Genomic DNA, 27,452 nt, shown 5'->3' with positions numbered 1-27,452 from the left:
ATCATTGCATTCTGTTTTCATATTTTAGGAATTGGAGTTGTATAAGCATCATTTGTACACCTTTTTTTTTACCTCGAGTCTTCAGTAAGGCTGTAATTTCCTGAGCACCAGCTTTGTAGACTGACAGATCGAGTGTCCCAGAGGCCGCATCTTTCAGGAGAGTTTGTGCCGTTTCAAAACTGTCATTCATAGTTGTCGCAATCACACCTGTCGGCCCACGCTTTACCCAGCCACTGCAGTACAGCCCTGCAAACACACAAACAAGCACACAAGTTTATTTTGCTGATGAAAATCGGCCGAGACCACACAAATAAATAACAAACATCCAAACATTGCAGGATTACATGCATCACCAGAGGTGGAAAGCAAAACTAAATATTCTACTCAGGTAAAAGTAAGATAACATAAGATAATATATACCTTTATTTATCCCACAGTGGGGAAATTTGTGTTACAGCAGCAAAGAAAAGAGAAAGGTGCATAAGAAATGTGCATATATATTTAAAAAGTAGAAAACATAATACAGTATATACAACACAATGTATGAATACAAAAGAAGAAAAGAGACCACCATTAATTAGTTACACTATCAAACATATTGCACATAGGTAAAATTGCACTATAGGTTTTAAATTATTGTTATTGCAAAAATAAAAACTTTTTTGTTATTATTGCACAGTTAAGTAAACAGTAATAATAGTGTATATTTTTGGTGACTGGTTCACTGGGAGCAGCTCTGATTGTAAAGTCTAATAAATCAGGGAGAAAAGACCGTCTGTATCACTTTTTCAGACACTTAGGGTGTAACAGTCTGTCACTGAAGGAGCTGCTTGAAGATGAAACTGTTTCATACAGGGGGTGAAAGTCGTTATGCAGTGATGACTACAATAATTACCATCCTCCTTTCTCCCACCTCCAGTACAGTGTTCAGGGAAATCCCCAGGACTAAGCTGGCCTTCCTGATCAGCTTGTCCAATCTCTTACTTTCTGCATCAATGTACTTTCCCCAGGACGTTCACTGATAATTAAGTTTCTTTGTGCCTACAGAAATCCACCACCAATTATTTTGTCTTCCACGCATTTACCCGGAGGCAGCTCCTTTGGCACCATCAAATCTGATGATTTGATCTGACTAAGAGTGCACTATCTTGTGCCTCCCTAATAGCTGAGGTTGGTTCCCTGACCGGGGATCGAACCCGGGCCGCAGCGGTGAGAGCGCCACATCCTAACCACTAGACCACCAGGGAACCTTCCACAGAAAAAATGTCAAAAATGAAAAAATTATAATGTCATTTATGATAATCAGAGAAATTGCATTCCGAATGAATAAGTTTCGATTTGACGCCATTTCGCTTTCAGCTGGGTCTGCATCACTGGCATCTGCCTTGTCCATCTTTCTTTCTTGTAAGTTTAGCGCAATTGTCTGAACTCGTTCCCCAACCCCCCTTGCATTATTATTATTTTTTTTTTATTCATTTATTTTAACTGACGGATATGTTTCAAAATGTAAATAAGTACAAAATACTTCAAACAAAACAAGTAAAAGTTAAATTACAGATTTTAAAAGTTATTTAAAAAATTTGAAGTACAAAAAAATGTATACGTAGACACGAATAAATGCAATTCGTTACTTTCCACCTCTGTTTATCACATAAAATGTGTATCATATACAGTGGGTACGGAAAGTATTCAGACCCCCTTAAATTTTTCACTCTTTGTTATATTGCAGCCATTTGCTAAAATCATTTGAACTAAAGTTCATTCTTCTTCATCATGAATGTACACATAGCACCCCATACTGACAGAAAAACACAGAATTGTTGACATTGTTGCAGATTTATTAAAAAAGAAAAACTGAAATATCACATGGTCCTAAGTATTCAGACCCTTTGCTGTGACACTCATATATTTAACTCAGGTGCTTTCCATTTCTTCTGATCATCCTTGAGATGGTTCTACACCTTTATTTGAGTCCAGCTGTGTTTGATTATACTGATTGGACTTGATTAGGAAAGCCACACACCTGTCTATATAAGACCTTCCAGATAACAACGCATGTCAGAGCAAATGAGAATCATGAGGGCAAAAGAAACTGCCTGAAGAGCTCAGAGACAGAATTGTGGCAAGGCACAGATCTGGCCAAGGTTACAAAAAGATTTCTGCTGCACTTAAGGTTCCTAAGAGCACAGTGGCCTCCATAATCCTCAAATGGAAGACGCTTGGGACGACCAGAACCCTTCCTAGAGCTGGCCGTCCGGCCAAACTGAGCTATCGGGGGAGAAGAGCCTTGGTGAGAGAGGTAAAGAAGAACCCAAAGATCACTGTGGCTGAGCTCCAGAGATGCAGTCAGGAGATGGGAGAAAGTTGTAGAAAGTCAACCATCACTGCAGCCCTCCACCAGTCGGGGCTTTATGGCAGAGTGGCCCGACGGAAGCCTCTCCTCAGTGTAAGACACATGAAAGCCCACATGGAGTTTGCTAAAAAAACACCTGAAGGACTCCAAGATGGTGAGAAATAAGATTCTCTGGTCTGATGAGACCAAAATAGAACTTTTTGGCCTTAAATCTAAGCGGTATGTGTGGAGAAAACCAGGCACTGCTCATCACCTGTCCAATACAGTCCCAACAGTGAAGCATGGTGGTGGCAGCATCATGCTGTGGGGGTGTTTTCAGCTGCAGGGACAGGATGACTGGTTGCAATCGAGGGAAAGATGGATGCGGCCAAGTACAGGGATATCCTGGACAAAAACCTTCTCCAGAGTGCTCTGGACCTCAGACTGGGCCGAAGGTTTACCTTCCAACAAGACAATGACTCTAAGCACACAGCTTAAATAACGAAGGAGTGGCTTCACAACAACTCCGTGACTGTTCTTGAATGGCCCAGCCAGAGCCCTGACTTAAACCCAATTGAGCATCTCTGGAGAGACCTGAAAATGGCTGTCCACCAACCTTTACCATCCAACCTGACAGAACTGGAGAGGACCTGCAAGGAGGAATGGCGGAGGATCCCCAAATCCAGGTGTGAAAGACTTGTTGCATCTTTCCCAAAAAGACTCCTGGCTGTATTAGATCAAAAGGGGGCTTTTACTAAATACTGAGCAAAGGGTCTGAATACTTAGGACCATGTGATATTTCAGTTTTTCTTTTTTAATAAATCTGCAACAATGTCAATGTTTTTCTGTCAGTATGGGGTGCTATGTGTACATTCATGAGGAAGAAGAATGAACCTAAATGATTTTAGCAAATGGCTGCAATATAACAAAGAGTGAAAAATTTAAGGGGGTCTGAATACTTTCCGTACCCACTGTATTTGCATATAATTATAGGAGTATTTCATTTTGTTATGGTCATGTCTACACTACTCCCACACCCACACCTGTCCCCTTACCATTGACACTTTCTATAAAGTTGACCACACTTGACTAATAAAATTAAGCAGAAAGCAGATAATTACTTTTAATTTAATTTTACTGATTTATTCATTTTCTATGAAAAAAAAAAATCCACCCAAATTACACCTGATTTTACCAAATGTAGTAATTGCACTAAACATAAATGTGTTTTAAACTGTTTCAGGGATTTTGTATGGTCTTGGTATCCTGTCAGATGCAATCTCATGACTTTACAGTCATTAATGGTGTTTTGTTTATATTTTTAATGAGGGCTTTTGTTTTCTTTTATTTAAACAGTTTAGCAACACTTATGTATTTACTGTCATTCTATTGAAACCACATAATGTGTGCAGTGTGAAGGCTAATCACATTCCAATCATTTCTATTTCCCATTTAGACAAAGCCCTTTTCAGTATAGTTGTGGTCATTTTGAGTCAGTACGTGTTCCATCACAAGTACAGCCCACAGACTTGTGACCTACTAATGTCTAAGCACTTACAATAAAGTCCAAGTCAGAGAATTTCCATCTCGGAAAATTATATAGTGTTTGCTTATTCCATGTAAATTTCAATCAATCAATCAAATGTAAAAAATAAAAAAAAAAACATGTCTCAAATAAGACCTTAATTTAAAACAGATTTTGGTTTTGAATTAAACCCTGCTGACATCTGTATATAGAAGAGAGTCATGCAACAGGCAGCAGGCAAACATCAGGCAAACAATTGTACATTCCTATCAAAGGGCCACCCTAGTAGACTGTGTTTTTCCCCCACACACACTTTCACTGTCCTCTTACCCGCTGTATGCAACACTCTGCCCATGTTGTTGGGCACTGTGGAAGTGCGAGGGTTGAAAGGCACAGTGGGATCAAGAGGTAGGCTCTTATAGCCAATGCTGCTGATGAGCAGGCCACACTCTATGTCCTGGGTTTGTCCTGTGGGCAAAGCACGAGCCTCCTCTCCTGAACCCTTGGTACACATACAAGAAACAACTCAAACCTTTACCAGCAATATCACCACATATACATATATAACATATAAGTCATACTGGTCATACTGATTTGGATTCACATTTATGTAGATTTTGGACATTGGACCTCTACAAATGTTTAAAGGCTCTGGCATGGAGAAGTTGGTGTTGGATCTATGATGTTTTATTTTCAATTTCATGAGTTGCTCAGTAGCTCCTGGTTCCACAAAGTCAACTGACTGTATAAGACTGTAGAAAGGACATTACTTATAATTACACACACTCTGGTACTCATGGTAGTTCTCACTCTCCAGTGTTTTGTATTGTTTTAAGATTTATTATTGCACCTTTGATATCACCCAAATAAGGATGGGTTCCCCTTTTGAGTCTGGTTCCTTTAAAGGTTTCTTCCTCATTCATCTGGAGAGATTTTCTTTGCCACAGTCGTGCCAGGTTTCATCATAAATAAACATAATTCACTTAAATTATTATGCTCTGTAAAGCTGCTTTAAGACGATGTCAAATTGTGAAATGCACAATAGAAATAAACTTAAACTTGATCAAAACACCAACTTATAACTCATTATATAAATTTCTCTCTCGGTAGTTGAGATTTCCAAAAATGCACATGAAACTCTGACAGAATTCCTGTTGTACTGTTGTGCAAGCTTGCTTGTGAAATGACTTACCCTACTTACAATTTATTAATTTCTTTACATTTTTGAAACAATTAAAAAAAAAAATGGTTGGTTTAAATAAAAATAAATATATATAAAAATAAAATGGAATAAATCTAATAAATGCAATAAATGCAATTTTTTAATTGATTAAATTGAGCAATTAATGAAATTAGCAAAATTTAATTGATTAAATAAAACTAAATAAATAGAAAAATTTTATTAAGTGAAATAGTTTACATTTGTTAGACCCCAATTGGTTAATACCATTTGGTTAAGTGTATATAAATGTGTGTGTATTTTTACATTTTACATTTAATAACTACTTTTTCTAAAAGACATTTTTTCTCCGGTCCTGTATCGAAAGGGTTTGGTACGAATACATGTACCGTTACACCACTAAGAAATACTCACCTCAAGCTTGTTAACAGCTAAACGAATCCCTGCTACTTTTTTCCCATCTGCATCTGGAAGCACTTCCACAGGACTACGCAAAAAACGAAAACCCCAATGTTTACATGTATTTTGTCCCACTTTATTTACTTTTAATGTGTTCAGCATCAACTCAGTTAGTCTCTTCCGGGGCCTGGGAAGACCTACATGAACAGAAACACACACAAGATTATAAATTAGGCTACAGTTTTGCTGTAAAAAACATGTTTAAAGGCAAAGGGTCAGTCAAAGTAGAGAAAATAAATCGTTCTAAAACAACAACAAAATTACACCTTAATAAAACAGTGTAATATGGTACAATACATATACAGATACAATACACTATATACTGAATAAGAATACAGAATGCAGTGGGTCCAAAGGTCTAAGAGCATTAGTAAAAATGCATCCATTTTGCATTATTTTCTAAGTGAATACAACAATTTTCATTACAAAATAGTAAAATAGTAAAAAAAAGTACTGACGTGTTTTAATTTTGTTTGTTCCCTTTTGGGTCTGTTTTAATGATGGTATGCACTCGAGCTGGCATGAACTGTCATTAGGTTTGTGGAAAAAAAAATATTATGGCTCCTTTTACAATATTTGTTTAAATCCATGAGGAGACTCTGAGCAGTTCCACTGATCAAGCTCACACATTTGCTTATATTTAAACAGGGACCTAGAAACAGTGCAGAAACAAGGTATTGTCCATTTATGTTCTTTTCCATTTTGTTTCCAACTGTAACAAAACCCCATTTCTATGTTGAAAGAGAATGATTGATATGTAGATGGGCAGACCGACAGGCAGACAGACAGACAGATAGTGAGACTAGAATAGAGAGACTAGAAAATAGTGCTATGTAACTTCTATTCAAATAAATTTTACTTTTCTTTTTAAATATTCTACTATTTCAGGAGAAAGATACTATGAAAATTCTCTCTCTTTTAAATCCATTAATAGCTACCAAAATGTCTAAACAAACCAAGCAAACTAAACAAAAAACGACTACATTGTTATAATGTAAACTTGGTTTTGGAAATACACACACTATCCCACACATGCTCAACCATGCATACAAATGTTTAGATTGATCACAGTTTGGTGGTTCAAGTGCTTTAAAAAAACAACCAATAGTCTCCAGTCATGGTTATTGTAAAACACTGAATAAACTGAATAACAAAAGTATAGTGCTCCATTCAATGTGTAACATGGTTGTTGCACTTTGAAATGCACAGCTGTGAGCCATTAAAAGGAGTGCCATTAGCATCACAAGACAACTACCTATGATTGTAAAATAAAATATACAGCACTTCCTTTAAGATTTGTTTTAGCTCAGTAATGATAAGTTAATTACAAGTTTCTTCCTTAGATAAGGCCAATTAGCTGAGAAACGATTCTGAATTGGAATGAGTCATACCATAAGGAAATCAATCGTGAAGACTGCTTTCGTTGCTAAATATAAAACTATGAATAATCGAGCATTTCATTTACGACAACAGGAATTTCGCAACAGGATGCCAACTTTGAACTTGTATGTACTGCACCAGGTTACATGCCAACCTCAGGCCAATTCTTATTTGTATTGATCAGCAGGTCAAAGTTCTCATCTGTGAATTACTACATTTAACTATATACTTTTATATAAAGACTATAACTTTAGAAATATAAATTAGACTCTAGTTCTAAATACAAACTCCACTACTTACTTTAGTGCTGTTACATACACACATCACATCATATTCACTGTGCGGTTCTTAAGCTCTTGATGCCACAAACATAAAATGCCAGTCATTTTGTTTTTCCCTTCCATCACACCAACGATAAGTTCAAACACTAGACATAACGTTATTTCTACTATATATTTTAGATTTTGGGGAAGAAGCACATATGACTGAAAAAGTCAGGTGACCCAATCCTTTTATGTGTATAGTTTGTCTACATCAGCATATTGTATGCATTTACATTTACAAAAGTGCTTTGAAGTTTCAATCAATAAATATATTCAGATGCTGGTTTAAGCCATAGACTAAGAATACCACCAGTCTAAACCTGGGAAAGAACATAGAAGTACTGCTGAAAGAAGTACCGTATTTTTCGGACTATAAGCCGCTACTTTTTTCCCACGCTTTGAACCCTGCGGCTTAAACAACGTAGCGGCTAATATATGGATTTTTCCTGGGTTTTCCCGGTTTCACAAGCAAAAAACTGAGCCCCATAACATTAGACCAATGAAATTGCCGAACGGGTAATCAGATGCGCTCCCACTGGGGTGTCAAACTTAGCGAGTAATTATTTTTGGCCCGCGAGATTATATCAAATTTGTATTAGAGCTGCCCGCCAGTGTATAGCGCATACACCGCTAATACTACAAATCCCAGAATGCTTTGTTAGTGCGCGGGCGCGTCAGTCGAGACCGCTGAAAAACTCCTTGTACTCAGTGCTGAATTTACCCGGAGATTTACCCACTTGGAATCCCAGAAATGCAGATTTGAACTGTGTGTGCTGCACAGTTTCCATGTTTCCCATGTGCCCAAGCTGCTCAAACGCTCTCTGTGTTTACCAGCACATATCTGTGTGTGTAACTGTTCTCTTTCATGAAGATGAACAAAACACCACTCAGGAGTCTCACTGATGAACATCTTCACTCAATCCTGAGGATTTCCTCAGCTCAGAGCCTAAACTCAGACATGATGCACTTGTATCTAAGAAGAGATGCAGGAATCTGACTTCAACCAATCAGAGTAAATCGGAGTGTAGCGAACTGAGCTCGAATGAATGTCTTTATGTACTTTTTCTACTTTTTCTAAGGAATGAACTGTTAAAGGTTGAATTATTGCTTTTTTTAAATAAAGGAAATTATTATTATTTTTGGTTGTTTTGTTGTTGCCCTGTAAAAAAGGAATTAGAAAAGAGAGAGAGAGAGAGAGAGAAAGAGAGAGAGAGAGAGAGAGAGAGAGAGAGAGAGAGAGAGAGAGAGAGAAAGAGAGACATAATAAGAAACTAATACCACTGATGTGTGTTTTATTTCAATTGTATTTTAATTTCTAATGTGTTTATAATATTAAACTTTGGTTGTTTCAGATTCAATGTTTATGCAAAATTTAAGTTTGTTTCCATATGAAAAGGTTAAACATTTCACATCTGGAGAGATGAAAAACATGCACAACTGCAGTAAATTTTTTAATAAATATTGTTTTTGGCCCGTGACTTCGTCCCAGTTTTTAATTTTGGCCCACTGTGAATTTGAGTTCGACACCCCTGGTCTACAGGAAATGCGAATCATTCGGCAAGCTGAAAACAACCGGGCATGAAAAAAAACGCACTTCACCTGTGTTCTGAGCTGCACGGCATCGGGAGAAAAGCTTCACCGATTGGGATTTTTAAACGCACGATGATGCCAAAAGATAAACTCGAGAGAGAAATTGTTGTGAAAGGAAGGAGGAAGACAGTGAACAATGACTTTCTTGGTAGGCTACTGTTTAGATACAAGCCGTGTAACAGTCACTGTCTTTCGTTGAAGCCTGTGTAAAGTTCATTACACAGTGTAGACAATAAAAATCTTTGTAAAATTCAGTGGGTGCGGCGTATATTTGGGTGCGCTTAATAGTCCGAAAATTACGGTAGGTCTTCTCACATAATATGAAGACTGCAAGTATGTACCTATTACCTTGATGTCAAACTACTCACCTATAATTATTTAATCAATGTATTTGACTTAACCATATTTCCTTTTGTAATGCTAATATGCACCACATTGTTTTCCATTCCCTGTACAGTGGTTATGTTGCACATATTGCATAATGAGTCTGGAAATTATACTGAGATAGTGACATATATTGAGAGTATAGTGAGTTGAATTTAACTTTATTTAAAAAAAGAAAGTATATTTTAAATGTTCAGAAATCTTTTATTTTGTAATTCTCAGAAACACTGTACCTTTTACTATAAAAGTTTGGTATGGCTGAAATGAACTAAATGATACAAAACCAGTACAACAACATTGTTCCTGAAAGGTACACTAGGCCTTCATTAAAAAAAAACCCTGAATAGATCTCTTATAAAGAATATACGTAATGGAAACCATAGGTGAAATCCATGTGAGGAGAAAGAGGTTTTATGTAGTACCTGCCGTTCAATTTACTCCAAAAAAAAAAAAAAAAAAAAAAAAAAAAAAAAAAAAAAAAAGGAAAAGAAAAATAAATTTAGCTCAGAACAGTTAAGCCACTGTTCTAGTCTGCAAATCTGCCAAACCCTTGCCATGACTACAATGTTTAGTCTGTATATAGATGGTGTGATTTATTATATAAATATATACTGACACTATTCAAGAAAACCGCATGAAGATCAATTTCATCCGATTTTATAGGGGCTTGGAAGAGATGTTTAAAAGAACAATTTTTATAATTTTATTAATTTGCCAATGATCAGGTAAATCTGCAGTTTTTAGCAAAGTCAAAGGCATAATAAATATTTTTGCCAAATTACTCAGCATCCTTCTTTTGTAATAAAGCTAAAAAGGTTCCCTCTCAGTTGCTCATTTTCTACAGAAATAAAATGAAATAATTTACCAGGCATCCCCAGAATAATATTTTCTTTTTATATCATTCCTGGATAAAACGGCAGATCAGATCAGTCTTGCTATCATGAAAACCAAAGAAGTGCCCTTGAAGCTTTTAAGCATTGAAGGGGAAAAATGAGAAGCTTTTATTCTAACTAGAAGCAGTGTTACATCCAAATAGCAGTGTTGCATCCAAAATCATTTTTGTCATTTCCCTCTAATATGCTTCATTATTAAACTACTCACTGTCTAGACTTGGTCACTGGACCATATTTTCCATGATATTTGTTTTATTACTGGCCCTGGGATTAGACTTGTAGACAGACAGAAGCTGTTCCAACAACAATGATGCAAACCAGAGGTGGGAAGTAACAAAGTACAAATACTTTGTTACTGTACTTAAGTAGATTTTTCTGGTTCCAGTACTTTATTTATTTTTACTTTCACTCATTACATTTTTACACAACATCCTGTACTTTCTACTTCTTAAATTTTTTAAACAGACTCGTAACTTTTGTTTTAATTCATTTGGTAAAATGTCTATTTTTTATCATCGTTTTCAGCCCATCAACCCATTTCCTCTCATTGCAAAGGCTTTTTCAATCTACTGCTGGTGTATAATTTCCTGGCTCTCACACACCACTATGGATGGGAGATACCAATAATTTTCATTTCGATCCGATACCAAGTACTTTCAAGACAAGTATCGTCGATAATGATACCTCTATGAAATATGTATAAAATGTTTAAATAAAAATATTACTGTTAAAAAAAAAATGTCCAGTTGAAATATTAATACTTATATGCAGTGTAATATTCTGATCCACATAAAACATGTCTGAAACAATCTGTATGGTATAACGTATAGCGCTCTGAAATGATTCGGCTAAAAAAATCCCGTCTCAAGTCAGAAGATGGGGGTCGTGTCTGTTTGCTTCCTCTGCTCTCCTCAGCTGTACTCAGTCGTGCTCTATAGGTTGTTTTACTTTTACATGCTTTGTCAAATCTGTGGTATTAGCACATTTCTTTTTCTTCACAGATTATGCTTAAACCTGTGCCAACTGTGCTCTGACTGAGTGAGGGAACACTGTCATGATAAGCGTTGGTACAGCAGAAGATAAAGCAGAAGATAAAGTTCCCATTGACATTCCTATTATAAAAATAAGTATTATTAATATTTATATACAATATAGCATGTTAATATCATTAAATATTCTGGTCACTTGTTTAAAAAAAAGATAGGATTGATCTATCTTAAATAAAATATCGATACTTCAGGATCAATCTGCCTATCCCTACACACCACAGACGTAGGCTAGTTAAGGAGGCAATGAGAAATGCAAAAGGCCACAAGAAGTATGGGGTTAATGTGGATGAGACAGAGGGAGTCAGAGATGGAAACATGACTGAGAACAGAAACATTCCTGATCACCTGATCATCATCTTTTCTCTGATTGTGTTTTACATGGTTGGTCTGGATACATTTATTAGGTAACAAAATTTGTGAAACGTTTTGTATTAATATATTAATTAGGGCTGTCAAAATTAACGCTGTAATAACTGCACAAATTTGCGTGATTGATGCAGCACGCATTTTTGTTTGACCAGAACACATTTGTTTATCCATAATGTCCTTTCTTTACACACACACATATACACATTATATATATATATATATATATATATATATATATATATATATATATATATATATATATATATATATATATATATATATATATATATATACACAGTGAGGAAAATAAGTATTTGAACACCCTGCTATTTTGCAAGTTCTCCCACTTAGAAATCATGGAGGGGTCTGAAATTGTCATCGTAGGTGCATGTCCACTGTGAGAGACATAATCTAAAAAAAAAAAATCTAGAAATCACAATGTATGATTTTTAAACTATTTATTTGTATGATACAGCGTCAAATAAGTATTTGAACACCTGTCTATCAGCTAGAATTCTGACCCTCAAAGACCTGTTAGTCTGCCTTTAAAATGTCCACCTCCACTACATTTATTATCCTAAATTAGATGCACCTGTTTGAGGTCGTTAGCTGCATAAAGACACCTGTCCACCCCATACAATCAGTAAGAATCTAACTACTAACATGGCCAAGACCAAAGAGCTGTCCAAAGACACTAGAGACAAAATTGTACACCTTCACAAGGCTGGAAAGGGCTACGGGGAAATTGCCAAGCAGCTTGGTGAAAAAAGGTCCACTGTTGGAGCAATCATTAGAAAATGGAAGAAGCTAAACATGCCTGTCAATCTCCCTCGGACTGGGGCTCCATGCAAGATCTTACCTCGTGGGGTCTCAATGATCCTAAGGAAGGTGAGAAATCAGCCCAGAACTACACGGGAGGAGCTGGTCAATGACCTGAAAAGATCTGGGACCACCGTTTCCAAGGTTACTGTTGGTAATACACTAAGACGTCATGGTTTGAAATCATGCATGGCACGGAAGGTTCCCCTGCTTAAACCAGCACATGTCCAGGCACGTCTTAAGTTTGCCACTGACCATTTGGATGATCCAGAGGAGTCATGGGAGAAAGTCATGTGGTCAGATGAGACCAAAATAGAACTTTTGGGTCATAATTCCACTAAACGTGTTTGGAGGAAGAAGAATGATGAGTACCATCCCTACTGTAAAGCATGGGGGTGGTAGCATCAAAAACTACAGGAAACGTTTGACCTCTGTAATTGCAAACAAAGGCTCCTGTACCAAATATTAACATTGACTTTCTCAGGTGTTCAAATACTTATTTGCAGCTGTATCATACAAATAAATAGTTAAAAAATCATATATTGTGATTTCTGGATTTTTTTTTTAGATTATGTCTCTCACAGTGGACATGCACCTACGATGACAATTTCAGACCCCTCCATAATTTCTAAGTGGGAGAACTTGCAAAATAGCAGCGTGTTCAAATACTTATTTTCTTCACTGTGTATATATATATATAAAAAATAATTTTTAATCACTAAACTGAATGATTTTACTGAGGTTTCATGATCATGATGCACAAAATCTACGACATTTTTGTGGCATTTTGTCATCATAACGGCGAAACAGATTTAACTAACTATGTCAATTTGATCATACTGATCGTACAGATAAGAGCAATACATCATTCGAAACTGTAAATGTTCTACCTTTATTTGTATACACTCATAACAACAAAACTCTGTGCTTGTGTAAAATAAAGAAAACAGATAGCTTGCACTTTTTGCCGTCTCGGTCATCTCTCTTCAGAGAAATAAATAAAACAACTTGAATCTTAGTGAATATTTGCCACACAGACATGAATAAATATATGAATAGAAAACTGGAAATGTCTACTTTCAAATAACCCACATCAAATATTCTCAATAATATCCTTAATAATAAATATTCTCTGATTATGAAATCTGTATGAAAGTTAGAAGTGGTACAGTTTCTCCGTTATCACCTTATTAACTGTTGGTGTTGAAACATAGCAAAGGTTTGGTGTCCTGATGATTTATGTAATTTAAAACACCATAATTACTTTAAAACATACAGAATATTTGGTCTTCATGCTCTATGCTGATTATGGTTTCACTAATAATAAACATACACTTGCATAAAGCATCCATATTTCTCCATGCTCATGTTGATTAGAGGATAAAAAAAAAATTGGAAAGTATTAATTCAAGGTACATTTAGAACAGATAAAAAAAAAATGTGCGAATAAGTTGCGATTAATCATGTGATGACAATCATGTGATTAATTGCGATAAATTTTTTATTTTAATCGCTTGACAGCCCTTATATTAATATGATGTGAGGTCCCAATACCAGCGTTACACTAAAACAGGTAGTAGTAATGGCTACTTTTTGCTACATTTTTACTTTTTGTCAGAGTTTTGCTGTAACTTGAGTAAAAAAAGTGCAGTCAGTACTTCAACTTTAGTATTTTAGTATTTTAAAACATCTGTAGAGTATCTGTACTTCTACTTAAGTGATGGAGGTGTGTACTTTTGCCACCTCTGCTGCAAACACATTTATTCTTTATTTAGATTTAGTGAACTTTTACCGGCTTGTCAATTACATGACGTTATCAAGTTTAACACCACTTAAGCCTTTACTATCTATGCATCTTTCACAAAGCTTTGAAACAGTTGTAAATATGAAAAAAAGGCAACTCGGTTCAAAAGTGCTTGACACGACATGCCTAAATTTATTGTCATGATGAATTGTAGCAGTTATAGTTTTAAATTACACCAATGTTGTTTATCCAGTTTACTTCAAGTAATCAGATCAAGTCTGGGGATCACACAACGCACAAGAACTTTACATGTTTATGTGAAATGTAATGGTTCATTGTTTTATATGCTCAAGTTAATATTTATGTGGAGTAAGTATGTAAGTATGTTTAAGTATGTCTGTGTTTAGTGCACATACCTTTCAAAACCTCAGCTATACCCTCAAAGTCACATGGGAGCATGTCAGCTTTAGTTTCAGGCAGGTTAATCATTTCTCTCACTTCCTGAAAGAAAATCAGAAACAGAAACAGCTTTATAACCTTTATAAAGTATATTTACACACTAAAGGAATATTTCTGTCACCTTAAAAATATTTATAAAATTAGAAATATGATGCCCTTACAGGATGCAGAAAAACTAGTTCATGTTTTTGTAACATATAGATTAGACTACTGTAACACTTTACTGTCTGGATGTTCAAGAAAGTGCATAAATAAGCTTCAGTTAGTTCAGTATGCAGCAGCAAGAGTCCTCACTAGATCTAGAAAATATAACCACATCACCCCTGTTTTAATCAGTCTACACTGCTCCAAATTAAATCTCGCATCGTTTACAAAATACTACTACTGACGTTTAAAGCACTTAACTGCAGTATCTGAGTGAAATACTTTATCATTATGATCCCCCACAACTACTTAGATCAAAAGGTGCAGGCTATTTGTTGGTACCTCAACTAATAAAGACTACAGCAGGAGGCAGATCTTTCTCTTATAAAGCCCCACAGTTATGGAACAACCTTCCAATTAGTGTTCAGGACTCAGACACATTCTCAGTGATCAAGTTAAGGCTAAAAAAACATTTATTTAGTCAAGTCTTTTATCAGTAGGTTTTTCTTAGGTCAAGAAGTAGATCTGGAAGAATCATGATTTGGACTCAAATCTCAGGATTTGGACTTTAGTAAATGTCAACAGTCTGCTACATTGACAAGTAGCATCTACATTGACTACAGTTTGCTTCTGGTCACCATCACTGCACACCTCAACATCATTTATCTGTAATAAATAGACATTCTAGTCCATATATAGTCAGTGTTGGGGGTAACGCGTTACAAGTAACGTGCGTTACGTAATAATATTACTTTTCTGGAGTAACGAGTAAAGTAGCGCATTACTTTATAAATTTACACATTAATATCTGAGTTACTTTTTTTTTTAAAGTAATGCGAGTTACTTTTCAGTTAAATTATTTTGCATAAAAAAATAAATACTGAATTAAAATGAACGTAGTCACATAGAATCGCGCACTCAGACGTGCAAACCGCAGGAACAGAAGCTGGTCAGAAGCGGAGATGGCAAACCAGAGAATTACATTACTGTGATGGAAGTATTCTTATTATTTTGAAATAGTTGAGGAAAAGGAGAAAGGAATAATGGTTAAGTGTAGATTATGTGTTGGTGAAAAGCTCTTGTCAAGTACAAAAAATACCACTTCAAAAAAAAAAAAAAAAAAAACATCTGCATGCAAAGCACAGCACAACAGATGTGTGTGTGTGTGTGCGTGCGTGCGTGCGTGCGTGCGTGCGTGCGTGTGTATAATGTTGAATATATGCAACAATATGCAATGTTGCATATATGGAAATGGAGGCAGAAAACTTTTGCCGACTTTCCACCACTGCAGCTCTATTGACTGCTCAGAATAAAAGTTTTCTGTGGGAGACATGTACGATACCATCGCAGCGGAGCTAGAGAGCAAATTCACAGCTCATTTGTTCTTTGTGGAAAGATAAACTGCCACGGTCACTGATAATAGCACGAACTTTGTAAAAGCGTTCAGAATGTTTCAAGCTGGTAATGAAGCAGAGAATGATGTAGACGAGGGCGAGGTCATTTTTACAAAATTGCACGATGTTTTATGTGATGACAGTGAAAGGTATGTTCTCCCTCCACATCACCGGTGTGCAGCCCACACCCTCAACCTTATATACACGAACGATAGTTACATTTCTGACGGCGAAGGCAGATTGAAAAACAGTGTACAGAAGCGCGACTGGAAAGTGTTCAGCCTTGTGGTCAAAAGTTAGTCAATCATCTTATTATTGTTCTTATTATTGTTCTCTAAAAAGTTATTAAGCATTTTAAATGTTTAAGACATGTCTTTTTCCCTAATATAACTTATTTCTTAATGGCAATTATCTATATTACACCTGTTACACCTGTAAGGCGTGAAAGAGATACAAGTAACGCAAAAGTAATATAACGCATTACTTTCCATAAAAAGTAACTAAGTAATGTAATTAGTTACTTTTTTGGGGAGTAACTCAATATTGTAATGCATTACTTTTAAAAGTAACATTGCCCAACACTGTTTATAGTCTATTCAGTGCAGAAAGTACAGACATAATATAACAAAATATAAGTAAAACAGACAATTGAATAATGCACTATATACAGAAACAGAAATCTTGTTTAAATTTAGATTCTAACTATAAGGACAGAAGATGAGACAGAAGACAGGTTACATTCCACTTAATATTTGGTTGGGACGGGTTGGTATAGTATTCCTTATGTTTATAGCGTGTAATTCCAGAAGAAAAGCTTCATGGAAAATCATGTAATGTTGTACTCAAACATTAGTCTTGAGACAGCTAATCTTTAGACAGTGACATAAGAGTCTGTATGTCTAGCTCTGGATGCCACATGTTTCAATAACTAAAACAAGCTGTGACCTGAAACCTCAAAACTTATTTATCCCGCAAGGGTAATCAAAAACAAGTTTGGGTCTATCAAGGCTTTTAAATGCTTCATGTCTTAAAAAAATAAATAAATAAATAAATAAATAAAAAAAACTCACCAAACAAACAAATAAAAAAGGCACAAATTTTGCTTGAGACTGAAAAAGTTATATATAAAGAGGTTATATATAAGGAATTAGGCCACTTACATAAAACTATTGGCAAAAATAATGAGGAATGATGAATCTTGCAAAATGAAATGGAAAAATATAGGTTTTTTTTTTTGTTTTTTTTATGAAGAGAATATGAATAAGCCAAATAGAAAAAATATAAATTGAAATAGAGTGAAAAAGAGGCAGAGATTTTGACAAAAAGAAAGAGGAAAAATAAATGCTGACAATGACAAACTCTTATACTGTACCTTTATGGTACATGCAATTTGGAGAGGTCCTCTTCTTCCAACAATCAGCACTCTGTTCACCCGACTGGCTCTGAGAGACTGCAGGGCCTGTTCAGTAATGTCGGTTTTCTGCCCAAAAAAAATACACCCAATAAGACTTTTATTCACCCCTCTCTTTAGGACATGTGAGTAAAGTCAGCTTTACTGCTTTTGGCAAAAATATATATTCATCTTTTTTTCTCTTTGCTAGAGTCGCCTTGTAAAAGTTCAACCACAGGTGCTGTGTAAAGAGAGAAATGTGTCCAAGAGCATTCATTGATTTAGGAAAGATCTGAAATTCAAACCATGATATAATTACACTTTTTTTTAATAAATGAATCACATGAAAATATAAAACTAGTACCCGGTTGATTCACTGATATTTCTAAATTATTTCTTATTGTTAATGAAAGCTTCTATGTATTATGTGTTGTGCAGCCACCTGTAAATAATCCAGTGGAGACAAGAGGATTCTGGCAACATCCAGTGCCACGTTTCCCTGTCCCAGAACCACAGCTTTCTCACAGCTCAGATCCGGACACAACTGCATGAGAAACATGAACCAAACCAACAGCAGGTTGTCTGAAAAGTTTTCTGTAAAGGCTATTACATGTTCATTTATTTAGATCTGTTGCATAGAAGAAATATGGTTTGTTTTTGCCCTGTCCAATTTCTGGGAAAATTTTTATGCAAATACAGCAAAAGACACACACAGACACACAGACATGCAGACAAAGACAGACACACACAGACATACACACAATCCATCAAAGGCAATTATATTATATTATATTATATTATATTATATTAATTTTATATTAAACTTTGTCATTGTGCAGAGTACATGTACAGAGCCAATGAAATACAGTATATAACAAAGCATGAAACAAATAATTATTACATTTACTCTTTATTACATCAAATATCATGTTTGTCTACTGATGACACCCACCCTATGCTCATAAAATCACAATCTCAGACACAAGGAGGTTTTGTGGCACCACCTAAAATCTAAAAAAAAGGGGACAAATCTGAAACTGCAACATCTGTATCCACTTTTGTTCTGTTCATAGCCAATCTACCAAGTGGATTATGTGGAGCAGGTTAGAGTAAAAATAAATTAAAATAATAATGAACAAAAACCTGTAAAATAAATTAGAAGCTCAAATAGACACAGGAAGACCATGTGAGCCACCATTTAGACAGTGACTCTCAAGTGATGTTCAAATTTGAAACATGACCCTGGAGGCTACTTACTTAGTGGTTTAAGTGTTACTTTTAACTTTTAATTAAGAAGTAAATGAATTACATAGATGATAAATATTGGTTTGCTCGAGATTAATGCTCTAGTGCACTGTTGAAATGGCAGTTAATTATTACCTCTTGGTTGCTTGGAAGTCCATTGTACCATCCCACAAAGTCTCTGGCTGAGAACACACCTTCAAGACTTTCTCCAGACACTCTCATAGACCGATTCCAATCTGCCCCATAACTCTGAACAAATACAAAGCAAGCATGTCTAAATGAGGAATTGGAAAATGGATTTGAGCACCTGAAAATATAAAGCAATAAAAGTATAAAATAATTCTCACAAGTACAACCGCGTGGTAGGCATTCTTTAGTTCCTCCACGCTGACGTCCATACCTACACCGACATTGCCAAAGAATGAACAGCGTTCATGCTGGGCCGTCTGTGTGAATGTGTTAATGACATTCTAAAATAAAATGGAAAAAAGGGGAAAAAATAATTGTTAACCATACAAATATTTAATACTTGTATTGTCGATATTGTCTTGTATTCTCTCATATAGTCTGTTTTGTCTTGTATAATCGAAGCAAAATTTATTATGTTATTAATGTCTGTACTTTTGAGAGGCACCAACAGCTGGAACCAAATCCATTGTGTCTGACATCACACTTGGCCAATAAACCTGATTCTGATATGCTTATGTTCATGACTCTTAATCTCATAAATCCTGGGTTTAAGCTCATCAATAAGAATTAAGGATTTCCTCATGAAAAAAAGAGTATCTACGAAGTCTACAGTATATATTTTTTAACACTACAATAATGTGGTCGCTTCTTAAACGTTTTTAATTATTATTAGAATTGTAGAGAGTGTGATTTATCTTTTTTTTGGTAAAAGTGAATCAAAATTTTTATAAAAAATTTAACTTTCTTTCGGCTTTTCCCATTAGGGGTCGCCACAGCGGATCCTCCACATGTTTGATTTGGCACGTTTTTACGCTGGATGACCTTCCTAACGCAACCCCCCATTTATCCGGGCTTGGGACCGGCACTAAGAGTGCACTGGCTTGAGCAACGCATCCTAACCACTAGACCACCAGGGAAATCTAAATTTTTATTATTATTCTCTAATTTGTTGCCTCAGTTATGATGAGACATACATAAAAATTATTTGCCTCGAAATGAATGAGAGAATTACTGCACTCATATATATATATATATATATATATATATATATATATATATATATATATATATATATATAATTTTTTCCCTATATAAAGCACAATCCACTGTGATTTAGAAATATAAACAGACTGAGCTACATATATTTCTAAAGTCTGTACTATCATTTTATCTGTGGTATTAAAAGTGATTAAACTGCAATATATCAAACAACACACAGGATGTGCAGGTATATTGGCAAGGGTTGAAATGTCAAGCATATTAATCAATCAATCAATCATACCTGATTACACTCAAACAATAATATAATTCTGCTATTAAATATTTCACACCTCCAGTAAAACATTTAAGTCAAAATGTGACTAAAACTTTTATCATTTAATATGGTTTGTGGTGAAAGTAAAAATATGATTATTATATATTAGGGATGCACCGAAATGAAAATTCTTGGCCGAAACCGAAACACCGAAAGAAATTATGCCAATTATTATTACCATTGCATTTATGGCTATGACTGTGTACTAACCTTACTAAAATCAAGGCATTTCAATTGCATAAATTAAATATTAAAGTTTCAAAGAATAAATCAATTACAAATTATGAAAATATTTATTTATAGCACATTGCAACAATGCACAGGATAAAATTAATTAAAATTCAAACTTAAATGTTTAACTTAAATGCATTCATGTGTACATTAAATAATAATGTACAGTCCCTCTGTCCTGCTGAAAGGTTGTAAAGTTAAATAAGTTATTTAATAAAAATAAAGTGCATTCAGAACAAGTGCAACTGCTTAAAGATACAACAATATCACTGGGAAACTTCCTGCCTTTTTAAAAACGTCCGCCACAGACGGAGTGCGCGTGCTCGGAGGGGTTTTGCTTTTCTGTGCCGCGTTTCTCTCATATTCAGCATAGCGATCGGGATGTTTGGATTTCAGGTGATAAATTAAACCCGACGTGGAGAAAGTCTTTACAGACGGAATTTCGGCATTACATGTTTTGCACATCGCTATCCGTGGGTCTTTCTCAGATATACTGAAACACGTCCACACCGCAGACATGTTGTTTTAGACATGCACGTGCAGGCAGCGGTTTCTGTTTGCGTCATCACAACAAACTGTTTCGGTCGTGTTTTTTCGGTGATCAAAGTCTTTCGGCCGAAAACCAAAAATGCACTTTTGGGCCATTTTCGGCGGCCGAATATTCGGTGCATCCCTTATATATATATATATATATATATATATATATATATATATATATACACACACACACACACAAGAGCTAAAATTCATTTTAACAGCACTAATTTTGCTAACATTCGATTAATGTATTTCTGTTTGACCATTTTTATTAATAACATTTATATAAATAAATATAAAAAGACTAAATTAAATCCGTCAACGTAACAGACATTTATTCACGACATCCCTTCTGTTCTCAGATAACATTTTATTACTTTTTATTATTTATTAATTTTTACTTCACCAAAAAATTATTTTTAATCACTGAATATGGCACACTTCAGCGAAAACAGCGAAAGTTCCGTTTTGTGTCCTGATAATTACCGTAATTTAAATTAACCTTAACTTACTTTAAAACATTTACAAGCATATTTTGTCTTCATGCTCTATGTTCAGTTTGGTTTCACTAATAATAAGTATAAGTATGTGGATGTGTGCCAACCATAAAGACAGTTCAATGCACTGAAATTTCATGAACTATTGTACTATTATTTTGCTGCTTATTTTCTACCATAAAAAAAAAAAAAAAAAAAACTAACCTTAACCTCAGGGTGATCTGGAGCTACCCCGAATCGAACCAGGCCAAATGGAACAGGCAGACGCTCGTAGATATCCACAACCATGTCACTCCTGGCCTGAGAGACAGCACACATGCACTTAGAAATATTCCACAAACAGATCACTGCTGAATGATTAAACTGTTATTTTACTTTTCTTTGAAATTGAATATAAATAAAGAATGACCTAATTACCAAAATCATATTTAACACAACTGTATACAGTCAGGTCCACAAGTATCTGGACAGTGACACCAATTTCATAATGTTGACCCTGTAACTGCACCAAAATGGATTTAAAATAAGAACAATCAAGATGGGATCGAAGTGTAGACTCATAGCTTAAATCCATGATGTTTTAACAAAATGAATTGAATACATTGTTCAGGAACTACGTGTACTTTTTTGTGTACACATTCCTGCAATGGGATTTGCAATTCCTTCACAGAATCGAAAGTGACTGGACACACTTTTAACACTGACAAATGAATGCATTATTTTTAATACTATAATATGAGAGGTAATGAATATGAGAGGTAAAGTTTCGCTGCCTCATTTCAAGTTTGGTCAGTCAGTGCCAGAAGTATTTGGACATCTCAAGTATGTTATTGCAAAGTTTTGCTGCCATTTCACTGCTTTATTTCACCTATATATTAAGAGAGCTGTTTTTTTTTTTTTTTTTTGCCTGTAATATTACCGCTGTATGGCTACTTTTTCCGTTTCTGATCTCGGAAATGCCACTTGTACAACATTCATCACTTTTTTTTTTAGCTCACTAAAACCTTAAATATGCACCTGTTTGCTACTGCGGTCATGCTAGCATTTAACTAGGAAAAAAAAAGTAATATAAAACCATTTACATGAATCCATAACCACAATAGCATGTATCACTGATCAGCATTTAGGATTAGAACAGCCATGGTAAGATTAACCTACATATACAATTCAATTCAGTTGTATTCATAGAGCACTTAAAACAATGGACATGGTAATAACATTTGAATGTGTAAGTTTAGTGCCTATAAATGTGTTCATTTTAGGTTTATTCCTAATGAGCAAGTAGGTGGCGACTGTGGCCAGGAAAAGCTTATTGAGATGGTTTGAGGAAAAAAACTTGAGAGAAACCTGAATCAAAAGTAAACCCATCCTCATTCGGGTGGCCCAGAATGTCTATATTCATGTTCATATACAGACTTAAACTGTTCTTAATACCGCAGTGGGACAGGCAGTAAGGCAGTGAATATTATTTGTACAAGTTGCACAAGTATTCACCTATATTCACTATTGTGTATCAAAAGTCAAATAATGATGTTACAAACTGGTTGAATACAGTTTAAAAACAAAAAAAAAAGGTCTTCCAACGCTAAATCTGGCAACACTATCAACCCTACAGTGAAGGACAAAAGCATGTACAGGTGTGCAACTTTATATATGTAGTTTATTACAAAATGAATAGAGGTTAACAAAAGGAAAAACAGGCTATAGGTTTTACTGCCTTCCTGCCAAACTGCATTCCTGCCTTTTCTTCTGGAAAAATGTCTTCTGAATTCTTTGAAGTTTCTCTTCCATTTGTTTCAGTTTAATAGAATCCATGTGGGTGCAGTTAATGTCAACAGTCTACAACAAATGATCAGGACCAAAGGTTGCATTTTACAGCCTGCACCACAAAACACCTCAACAACAATGTAAATGTAATGAATGGAAATTTGGTGCCACCCAGATGAGGATGGATTCTCTTAAGTCTGGTTCCCCTCAAGGTTTCTTCCACATGGCATTTCCTTTTAGCAAGGAGTTTTTCTACAGTCACAGGTATAAACTTACAATCACAAGTATCATAAAAATTCTTTTATTACCGCTTTATCAGTGTAAAGCTGTTTTTAGGCAATATCTATTGTTAAAAGTGCTATACAAATAAAAACTAATTGTGAATTTAATCTCCTCCTGGGCTCATAATCAACTCTCATGCGCTAAATAAAGAGAAAGAAAAAATTTAGTTGTTTAGACTTTGTTTTAGAAATATAAAACAATAATATAAATATATTATTTTCGGAAATAGAACATAATAAAGATAGATCAGAATAATATAAAAAAAAAATGTAGATCTGACTCGGGAGACCTCCATGAACATAGATTTTGGAGGTGGCCATTACTGAAGCAAAACACATTTTATGATGAATGTTCAATGAATACATTGAAACTAATGAACTTTACACAGGCTTTAATGAAAGACAGTGTCTGTTACACGGCTTGTATCTAAACAGTAGCCTACCAAGAAAGCCATTGTTCACTGTCTTCCTTCTTCCTTTCACAACTATTTCTCTCAAGAGTTTTTCTATTGGCATCATCGTGCGTTTAAAAATCACCATCGGTGAATCTTTTCTCCTGATGCCGTGCAGCTCAGAACACAGGTGAAGTGTGTTTTTTCATGCCCGGTTGTTTTCAGCGTGACAAATGATTCACATTTCCTGCAGACAGTCCGAGTGAGCGGCAGGTCAAACGTCAGAGGAACATCATCCATATTTATGATGTGGTGCGGCCCGATTCAGTGGGAGCGCATCTGATTTAATATAAAGAGTTTCATTGGTCTAATGTCATGGGGTTCGTTGTTTAAGCCGCGGGGTTCAAAGAGTGGGGAAAAAGTATCGGCTTATAGTCCGGAAAATACGGTAATTAAAAGGGTTGATGCGTTTCTAACTGTATATTTGTACACATACATGCATACATACATATAAGGGGTGTTTAAATCAAACCGGGACTTATAAGATAAAAAAAAAAAAAAGATCTAATTTCAAATAGTGGAAACTTTTTTTTTTTTTTTTTACTTACCGGTACTCCCCTGCTACATTTATACACTTATCCCAGCGATGAACTAATGCCTGGACAGTATGGGTGGAAAGATTTAAAAGTACACCTGCACCATCCTAGGACAGCCTGCTTTACTTATTCATCAGTGCTAAAATGATGACTTCTGAGGAACTCATTCAAGGGTCCAAACAGGCCTTCAACTCAGTGCTGACTTGAGCTCTTCTGTGCCATTCAAAAGCAGAAAGCTTTCTTGGTACCCGACATACACTAATGCAAATGTTTGTGAATATTTGTGTGCACTATTTGCAGAGACAGTTCCCACCGTCTCTTGTGCACCATTTAATTAATAAAAAATAAATGTTAAATATTTTAAATGCTGACACTAAAATAAGGAACCGGTTAGTAGCTAGAAAATCCCTTAGTAATACAAAGCAACTTATACAATATAGCTAAGTTACTTATAAGGGCTCTGAATGCTAGTAGTAAAAAGAACACAGAACGTTTTCAAATTTAGACCCGTTTTCTCATGCCGCTGACTTGACATGAGGAAGAAGTATATAAAATGAAGAAAACACATTGCACCAACTCTCAGATCCCCTCATTGCATCATCTGAAACTGTTTTTAAGATCCTCTTACTGGTTTTACACTGCTTTATAGAAGCGTTAATTATATTCTGGGAAACTCAAGCAAATGCTTGAGCTTGCTTTCCTGAAAACATTAACCTTTTTTATAGTGTCTTGCTTACATGAAAAGGACAATTTGTTCAGTCGAATAGTTTATTTCTGTTTCTATGCAATAAAATATGTGCTTGGTCTCTAGCGCATTATAGATTTTCTTGAGATATCAGCCAATTTACACTTCGAAACAGTTGTTTACCCTTTATTTGAGGATTATTTGGTAACACTATTTGAAAACCTACTACAATTGCATAGAATAGAAGTATGAATAGAAATGGGTTATACAAAATATCCCTCTGTGGTTATATAGGCATTTCCCAAACAAACAGGGTGAAGGCTAGTTCATGCTTCCTTCAAAGCCATTTGACAAAACATCACATCAAAGCGTTTTTGTGTTTTTGTAATCAACCATGTACAGATGTTCACAGGAAGGTCACTTTTGCCTACTAAAAATAGGATATTATTTATATTTTATGCAGGTATGCTATGTTTAATACTAATAGACAGGATGTGACAAAGAGCAGTAAAGTAATTGCAGGCACAGAAGTGAATGTACTTCAATAGACAACCTTTCTGTAGTCCTTTGTATCATTTTATTATTTTATGTAAAGGCTATTTTTGGTGATTGACCTCTTGCAACCTCAGCGAAAGCTGTAGTCTAATAGCCCTTCTGTTCTGTTAAAAAATAAATAAATAAATAAATAAATAAATTGACTTGTTCTGCTTAATATTTTTCACATCTGAGAAATCTTCGTCGAAAGGTTTAATCTTATAAAGTAGTTAAAACATCAATACAATCCCTCTAAAATGTAGCTTGGCTTTGCAAATGGTTAATGGTTTTATTTTCTTGAACATGATTCTTTCTTGAAAATCTGCCTGATATATCCAGTTATTCAATTCAATTTATTTTTATTTGTATTGCGCTTTTAACAATGAACATTGTCTCAAAGCAGCTTCACACAGATAATATGGTGATAAAAATAAATAAGATGTTCTTTATAAGTGTACGTTTGTCAGTTATGGAGTCGTTTATGGAGTACGAATTTCACTACACAAGTATTAAATAATAATAATAAAAAACACAAACTACACATATATGAGGATAAATCCAACATATAATGTGTTCCTTAGTGTTCAGTGATTCTGAAGAACTGTGGGAATGGATTTAAACTATAATAAATGTAAACTATAAAATGGTTAAGAGATGCAATTGCCATGAACAGTTTTGCAAACAAGTGTCAATCAGTAACCAGTTTATTACCTCACCAGTGGTGAAAATAATGAATGGATATTTGAGAACACATTTCATAAGAATCGGTTCCTTTTTTAAGTTAAGGTTCCGCTTTTTCTTCATCATACCATATTAGGGACTTTTTCTTTGCCACTATCACCTTTGACTTTCACATTAGGAATAATGAATAACTTATAACAATAACATTTATATTCCTAATCTTTTTTTTTTGTTCCTGTAAAGCTGCTTTGGGACAATGTCCATTGGTAAAAGTGCTATAAGAATTGTACAATACAACAAATAATTTTATTGAACTGACTTAAATCGAAACCATTGAAACTGAAGTTAAAATAACTAAAGCTAATTTAAGTATATCTGTTTATCGAACCATTCAAGAATGTTTAAAGAGTCAACTTGAAACCAAAACTGGATTATCTGTTTTATCTGTTTACTTCTGTTAAATTTGTAAAACTGTACATTCAACATTTTTTGAGAACAGCCTGTTGAGATATATGGTTTAGCAAAATCATACTTTTACTTTTGATTCTTAGGTCCACCCAGGAGCACTCTAACAAATGCAAAAGTAGCAAATGATTACTTTCACTAGTTAAGCAGGGAATTTTTTTTTTTATAATAATAATTATTATAATTATTATAATTATAATCATCTCTGACAAGGAGAAAAGAAGAAACAAAAAATTTAAAGTGAAATATTTACAATGATAAAAAAGTAAAAGTAATTTATGCCGTGTATAGCAAAAAAATTCAAAATTGATAAAAGCTAAACTGGTTATATAGAAAAGACAGTTTTTAGCTATATATTTTTTATTCAAGAATGGCTAAAAAAGTGAATTTCAAACCAAAACCTTTTTATCTGTTTTATTTGCTTACTTAATATCTCTTCAGGCTTTTCTTTAGAATGACTTTAACTTGCCGCAACACTTGATTTTAACAAGTGTGTGCATAAAAATATAATACTAAAACATATCTACAACTCAAAAGTCACACTCAGAAGTGCAGCCATTTTCATCGCATTTGACTTGATTTGGAAGAGCTTCACTCACTCCG

At 34.8% G+C, this 27,452-nt stretch overlaps 1 protein-coding gene across 1 annotated transcript in view; it reads right to left on the bottom strand.

Annotated features, from left to right (window-relative positions):
* fdxr (ferredoxin reductase) overlaps positions 1-27,452 on the bottom strand; it is a 33,591-nt gene that overhangs the window by 3,502 nt on the left and 2,637 nt on the right. Inside the window, exons 3-11 of the mRNA XM_083556591.1 lie at positions 21,653-21,748; positions 19,027-19,149; positions 18,815-18,928; positions 17,877-17,978; positions 17,417-17,524; positions 14,464-14,548; positions 5,452-5,633; positions 4,188-4,359; positions 73-246 (exon numbers count right to left, since the gene is read on the bottom strand). Coding sequence (XP_083412717.1) covers positions 73-246; positions 4,188-4,359; positions 5,452-5,633; positions 14,464-14,548; positions 17,417-17,524; positions 17,877-17,978; positions 18,815-18,928; positions 19,027-19,149; positions 21,653-21,748 — 1,156 coding nt within the window. The remainder of the gene's footprint in view (positions 1-72; positions 247-4,187; positions 4,360-5,451; positions 5,634-14,463; positions 14,549-17,416; positions 17,525-17,876; positions 17,979-18,814; positions 18,929-19,026; positions 19,150-21,652; positions 21,749-27,452) is intronic.

This window comes from Silurus aristotelis, assembly GCF_946808225.1.
Source record: "Silurus aristotelis genome assembly, chromosome: 12".
Taxonomy (NCBI): domain Eukaryota; kingdom Metazoa; phylum Chordata; class Actinopteri; order Siluriformes; family Siluridae; genus Silurus; species Silurus aristotelis.
The sequence above is the reverse complement of the archived record's forward strand: the minus strand, read 5'-3'. Positions and strand labels throughout refer to the sequence as shown.